General features: G+C 29.2%; 2 protein-coding genes across 2 annotated transcripts; both read left to right on the plus strand.

The window, feature by feature from the left end:
• Positions 1-2,176: 2,176 nt before the first annotated feature.
• Positions 2,177-4,123, plus strand: LOC132316184 (uncharacterized). The gene is made up of 4 exons (XM_059814698.1): positions 2,177-2,201; positions 2,320-2,369; positions 3,092-3,469; positions 3,599-4,123. The coding sequence occupies exons 1-4, from the start codon at positions 2,177-2,179 to the stop codon at positions 4,121-4,123; spliced, it is 978 nt and encodes a 325-aa protein (XP_059670681.1).
• A 401-nt stretch (positions 4,124-4,524) lies between these two features.
• On the plus strand, positions 4,525-5,574 carry LOC132316185 (protein ALP1-like). The gene is made up of 2 exons (XM_059814699.1): positions 4,525-5,257; positions 5,339-5,574. Exons 1-2 carry the CDS (start codon positions 4,525-4,527, stop codon positions 5,572-5,574), a joined length of 969 nt encoding a protein of 322 aa, XP_059670682.1.
• Positions 5,575-7,194: the final 1,620 nt, after the last annotated feature.

The following is a 7,194-nucleotide window of genomic DNA, read 5'->3' on the forward strand; positions in this document are numbered from 1 at the left end:
CTGTGCTTCTCATGTACTCCATAAGAACTATATTCAGTGATTTTCCCTAGCTCGTCTCATCTTTAGAAGTTGGCCTAAAGCCCTAAATTTTTCACTGCCTTCCTAGATCCAGATCTTCAGTGATTTTCTTTTTTTCTTTTTATTTAATTTTTTTTTTTTTTTTTTTTTTGCATTCTGTTCAGATCTTCCTTTGATTAGATATAAGAATATGTCTATATATATATATATATTAATGTATATATACACGCACTTACAAAATTCAACTCTCAGTGCTATATACAAGGTGGACTACTAACAAGTAATAAAGATCCAGAAACAGTTCTATTGAGGACCCCAAAACTGATAAATTAATAAATTAGAACAAAATACAATATAAGAGTAGGCCACTTACAGAGGAAAATGTTGAAGAAATATGTAAAGCTTTGGAAAATGATTCTTGGTTTTGTAAGTTTAAAGAAAATGAAAGGATCAGAGAGCTTATTTCATCTAATTAATAAAAGGAATGGCAATATACAATTTTACATATACATTAATCTGCAGTCTCATAAAAACTGAACTTAAATTGCAATAAAGCTTTAAAAATGGTTGTAACGAATACATGAATTACAGTGGTCGGTTCTCAATTTCTCATAAAGAAAAGGTAATGTGAATATTGAACACTGTAATATTTTTGCAATTCACATTTTATTATTTTGAACTTTTTCATTTTTTCTTCTAATGGTCATAACAAATTATGGATGCAAATTAGAAAATATTCTTATGATTTTCTTTAGTCATTCCAACAATTTTAGAGAGAAAAAAAATTCCAACAATTTTAGGTACATCAATACCATATCTCTCTATACTACTATATAAAATGTCAATAGAAATTTTATTTCTTATGTTTTAACTAATATAATATATACTAATTATTGGTAATATATATATATATATATATATATATACTAATTAGTTTGTAACATTTTTTAATATAATTAAAGGCTGTTAGTCTATCTAAATTCCTAGTCATTATAAACTTATTTAATGAATAATGAATAATGAATGAAAGATTTTTCACTCTACAAAGTGTATCCATCTGCATACATATTTTTTATGCACATTAATTTGTATGATAATTAATTAAATATTTCATTTTTAATGAGAATAAATCACGTAATTACTTTATATGAATTCTCTTCTCTAATTTTTTTGCACACATATATAGATGAGTTATGCATATTTATAGTGTAATTAACTATTATTTTTTCATTTAGGTGTATTTGTGCCGTTGAATTTTTCTTATAATTTTTTAAAGATGGTCTTAATTTATCTAATTAAGAGAATTTTTAAATTCACTGTAGTATTTTATGAGACCAGTAATTGATTTTCTTCTTCCTTTTTCTATGTTTTTTGTTTGTGTTGGAAGCTGAAATATGTTGAATATATAATTTTCTCTAAGCAAATGGTAATATGTTATTTGGTGTGTTATAATTGAATTTCATTTCATTTATAACACATTTACATTTCATTTACAGAATTTTGCTATGTTTCTGTCTTTGAAGTTTCCTATAATATTTTTGGGGTTTTAGTTTATCTAATTAGAGAACTTTTTGAATCACTTTTTTTTTTTGTTTTTTTCTTCCTTTTCCTCTTTTAATCATTCTAGTTTTGATGGAAATCTTATTGGTGAATTTGTTTGTTTGTGTTTGGATAACTAGTTTGTTGCATAAAGATTGAATGCTGCATAAAGATTGATTTGTGCTAATTTTGCTCTATAATTTCTATTTGGGGGGTTCATATGGTGTGTGGATTTTTTTTTTTTTTTAATTATGAATGGTATTGGGCCAAAATACTTTCACAACTTCTCTCTAATTGTGGTTTTCGCCAAAATACTTTCACAACTTCTCTCTAATTGTGGTTTTCTTTATTTCCAATATACAATATATAGATGCAGCATATTAATACCTTATTAAACTTTCTGCCTAATTTCTCACTTGTCATAAAGTAATTTTATGTGGGTAATGAAATCAGCCTAAATCACAAATATGTGACACTCTGTGGGTGCCAATTGTGTGAGGAAGAATTCATTTACCAATTTGGGAAGAGAGAATTCATCACTTTGATATCATTTTTTATGATTGATTGCAAGATGGTCTTGTTATAGTCACCTTTTGTCTTTGGTTCAAATTCAAGATCAATGGTTAACTTTAAAGATGACAATGGTTAGCTTTGTAATTGTTTAAGAACTTAAGTATTTATCGGAAATTTGAATACTAGATGATATATGCGTGTTTATTGAATTGCATGTAGAATATTGAATAATTTTTTTTGTAATTTCAGGTTCGGAATCGTTTGGGTTTGAAGAGGTTGATTTTGTAAAATTTTCAAAGGTAAATACTCAAAACTTGATGTGTACATAACATACAGTAAGTATAGTATATATAGTATAATAAATTATTGTATTATTTTCTTTAATTTTATCTTCCATGTTGTACACTTGTACACCCTTACTATGAAAAATAGAAATTAGTTTAAAAAAAACACTTATAAGAATAGTGATTTATATTCATCTAATCTTTTTGTTCAGGAGTATGTGTTATTTTAACTAAGTGGGTTATCTAGATAAGGTTTGGCTTGGAGAACTGTTTCGATTCCTATTGTTATGCACCTGTTATTTTTTAATTTTTAAGCATAAATTACACTCATTTTCATCTTTTTATTTCTGTGTAGTTAGATTGTATCTATTGCTTAGTGTCATGATATAATCCTGTTTAGTTTACCACTAATGTTTTGTGTTGTTCTTGATTACCCATAGTTGAAATTGTGTTTCTTTATTTTTTATATTTTGATTCAGTATTCTTTATTAAATGTGTGAACTTCTCCAGCACTTATGCCATATTAACTATATGTACGTTTTATAGGAACTAAGTAAAACCTAATATCATAAGCTCTTTCTAGCAAATGTATAAAAGGGGAATAAACATATTCTAATAGTATAAACATTCATGAATCAGTAGTTGTGATAGAGTAACTTTAATACCATCAATAGTTTTTCCTAATTTAATATTATTTTTTTTGGTTATTAATTATAGTGTTGTTATTAATATGTTAGATGAATATGAATGTTGAGAATGTGGAACAATGCGGTGATTCTCTCACAATTGAAGAAGTGGTTGAAGTTACGAACGATGAAAAATTGTTATGGGATGAGTCATTCATTGAAAAATTCGTGAATATTATGGCGGAAGAAGTTAAGGCTAATAATCGTAGTGGCACAACATTTAGTAAAAGTGGTTGGAGTAATTTAGTCAAACAAATGAATGTTCAAACGGGGAGAAAATTTGGTTTAACCCAACTTCGGAATAAGTTTAATGGTTTGAGGAAAATTTATACTGAGTTTAAGAAATTATTATCGGAGACTGGCGTGGGATATAACCATGAGACGGGCATGGTTATAGTTGAGGAAGAGAGATGGGATAGGTTGTGCAAGGTTAGTAATTTAATTATTAGTCATAAATAAATAATAAAATCTTGTATATTATTGGTTATGTGGTTAATATTGTAACAAAATTTGTAAATTGTTACGAATGCAAATAAGTATAAAAAATATGGATGTAAGCATTTTGACAAGATGATGACTATATTTGGGGACACATATGCAAGAGGGATGCATGCCCACCCATCCACTACAGTACCACCCACAATCATTTTGCCCACTCCCAATGATGACGATGATGAGGAAGAGGGTTGTGAGGTCAGTCCCCCACCTTTACGTAAAGGTAAGAAAGCCAAAAGAGATGCTTTATCTCCTGGTATAGCTGCACTCTTGTCAAACATGAATGAGAATTCTGAGAGGAGAACTGAGAGAATGGAAGCTGCAATAGAGAAAACAGCTAAAACATCTTCTACTTCTACTCGTGTATCTTCATGTGAGAAAGGAGATGATGAAGTTCTCTCTCCCTCAAAAAAGGATAGAGATTATGAAATGTTTGACGCCTCCATGCTCTTTTTACAAAAAATACCTGGAATTGAGATGGCCCAATTCGCTAAGGTATCGAAGTTATTACATGATTCTGAGAAGTGGCAGAAATTTTTTCTTTCAGCACCTGAGGATGTAAGAATTGGTTGGGCACTGAATGTTTGAGTTTTTCTTTATGGATGATTGTGTTTTGTGTCATCATTTAACTTATTACTATCTCACATTTGGATGACTGTAATAACTTAAATACTTTTATTATCTCACATTTGTATGACTGTAATAACTTAAATACTTTTATTATCTCACATTTGGATTACTGTAATAACTTAAATATTTTTATTATCTCACATCTGGATTGCTGTAATAACTTAAATACTTTTATTATCTCACATTTGGATGGCTATAATAACTTAAATACTTTTATTTCTTGGATGCTTGTTAGTACTCAAATACTTTAATACCATTATTTAAATGTTTGTTTTATTATTTAAATGTTTTGTTTATTATTTAATTGATTTGCTTATTAACTTAAATACTTTGCTTGTATTAAATATTTAAATAGGGCAATGGATGTGTGGAACAATATAAGAAGAATAATTCAATTATCTGACGATGAGGAGGATAATGAGAGTGTCTTAATATTTGCTGCTCTTTTAGAAGAGCGGAACTTCTATCAAAAGAGGCGTTGTAGGGATTCCATTTTACAAGGGGAAACATATGTTATGGAGATTTTAAACGGCCATAGAGAAAAATGTTATGAAAATTTTAGAATGTACCCTGAAGTTTTTAGAATACTGTGTAGTACCCTGAAAGGTATAGGGCTGAAGGATTCTAAATTTTTAACTGTTTATGAACAAGTGGCAATCTTTTTGCTCACTTTATCTCATAATCAAAGGAATCGTGTTGTAGCAGAGAGATTTCAACACTCCATTGAAACCATTTCTAGACACTTCCATGCTGTGTTGCATGCAGTATGTCAGTTGGGCACCCATATCATTACCCCTCCTAATTTTTCTGTGATTCCGAATAAGATTAGAGAGTCTTCTAGGTTTTACCCTTACTTCAGGCATTGTGTGGGAGCTATAGATGGAACCCACATTCCTGTAACTCTGCCAGCAAGTACACAACTTCCATTTCGTGGTAGAAAGAGTTATACCACACAAAATGTAATGGCTGTATGTGACTTTGACATGAGGTTCACATATGTGCTAGCTGGGTGGGAAGGCTCAGCTAATGATTCGAGAATCCTAAATGAGTGTACTGAAAATGAGGCAATGAACTTTCCAGCTCCACCAGCAGGTAATATTTTTTTATAAATTCACTTAATATATGGTTAGTTTATCATACTGTATATATCTTTATGTATTCTAAACATGGCAGGTAAGTATTATTTGGTGGACTCAGGGTATGCCAATAAGTCTGGTTATTTGGCCCCATTTCGAGGTCATGCTTACCACTTTCAGGAATACCGTAGGACTAGACAACCTCGTGGTCGGGAGGAAGTGTTCAATCATAGGCATTCATCTTTGAGAAATATAATTGAGCGATGCTTTGGGTTATTGAAGATGAGATTCACTATTTTGAGGGCAATGCCTCCTTATCAACACAAGTATTGATTGTAATGGCTTGTTGCACATTACATAATTTTATCAAAAATCAGCATCAGCCTGATGACATATTTGATGGTAATGATCCTCCTCAAAGTGATGGTGAAGATGATGAGATTGTTGAGCATGTGCCTTCGGCTCAGCTTCGAGAAATGGATCAATTGCGTAATACTATTGCTGATCAGATTTGGAATTCTCTTCAGCACTCTTGATCCTTCTGAAGGTGATGGTATATATTTTCTTTTATATGTAATATATTTGTTGCTATTGTGAGCTTGCAATATATATATGTAATATAAATATTTTTTGCAGATATATAATTCAACTTAAATGCTATTATTGCAGATATGAAGTGTGTTGATGCTCTCTTGAAGGCCACATGTGCTGTTATGAAGATGATGTGTCGTTGCCATTGTTATCCACTTTATGAACTTCTTATTAATTTTTAGTGACAATTACGTATTGTTAATGCTTTGTTCCAAACATTTTATGTACAACTTAAACGTGTTTAATTTGTTGGTTGAATATTTCAGGACTTGTAAATGTTATACACTCTATTTCAATTATGCTTTCAATTGAGTTTATTTTTATTTTAATGTTGTGTTGGACTATACAGGTATCAGGATAATAAAATTGAAGCAGGTTATTGCAAAGAACTTGTAAATAGGTTATTGCAAATTTTTTTTACAAATGTTGACTCTCATGTAGTATAATAAAATGTGACTAGAGATTATTTATTTTTAATATTGAGTTGGACTATACAGGTATAATGATAATAAAATTGAAGCAGGTTATTGTAAAGAACTTGTAAATAGGTTATTGCAAATTTTTTTACAAATGTTGACTCTCATGTAGTATAGTAAAATGTGACTAGAGATTATTTATTTTTAATATTGAATTGGACTATACAGGTATAATGATAATAAATTTGAAGTAGGTTATTGCAAATAACTTGTAAATAGGTTATTGCAAAAATTAATATATATATAATTTGGTGGGGGTTTACATTTTTTTACAAAAGAGAAGGCAAGAATCTGTATTTTGGAGTTAAATTCCCACCAGTGCAGACTTACAAGAGTCGAAAATTATTATCAGAGCTGTGTAGTATTTTTTTTTTTCTTCTTTCGCTAATGCGAAAAATGAGCAAAATGAATGAAATACAAACCTATGGACAATCATCACCAAAGGAACAAACTATACCAAGAAATTTCAAATAACTTGAAGTGTAGTTTCAGATCAAGATAACATGCAAAATGGTTGAAATTATTGGTTCAATTATTAGAATTAACATTCTACATTTTCGCTAAAGCAGTTACTTCTGTAATTACACTTTGGTTATATATATATATATATATATATATATATATATATGTTTGTGTGTTCAAATTTCAATAAATTTATTAAAAATATATAGACTATTTATATAGAAATAAATTTATAAATAAATTTAAAATTTATAAAAATAAATTAAAAACAATGATAACCAAACATATTTTTTATTTCTGTTTTATTTTGTTTACAACAGTTAGAGTTACCAAACATGTTTTGTTTTTAAAATTCTTGAAACACATGACTTACCAAACGTGTTTTGCATATTTTTGTTTCCGACATTTTTACAGCAAAACATCG

The sequence above is a fragment of the Cornus florida genome, unplaced genomic scaffold (assembly GCF_030987335.1).
Source record: "Cornus florida cultivar Cherokee Brave unplaced genomic scaffold, ASM3098733v1 CherokeeBrave_3.0.0_Hap2_Chr07, whole genome shotgun sequence".
NCBI lineage: Eukaryota > Viridiplantae > Streptophyta > Magnoliopsida > Cornales > Cornaceae > Cornus > Cornus florida.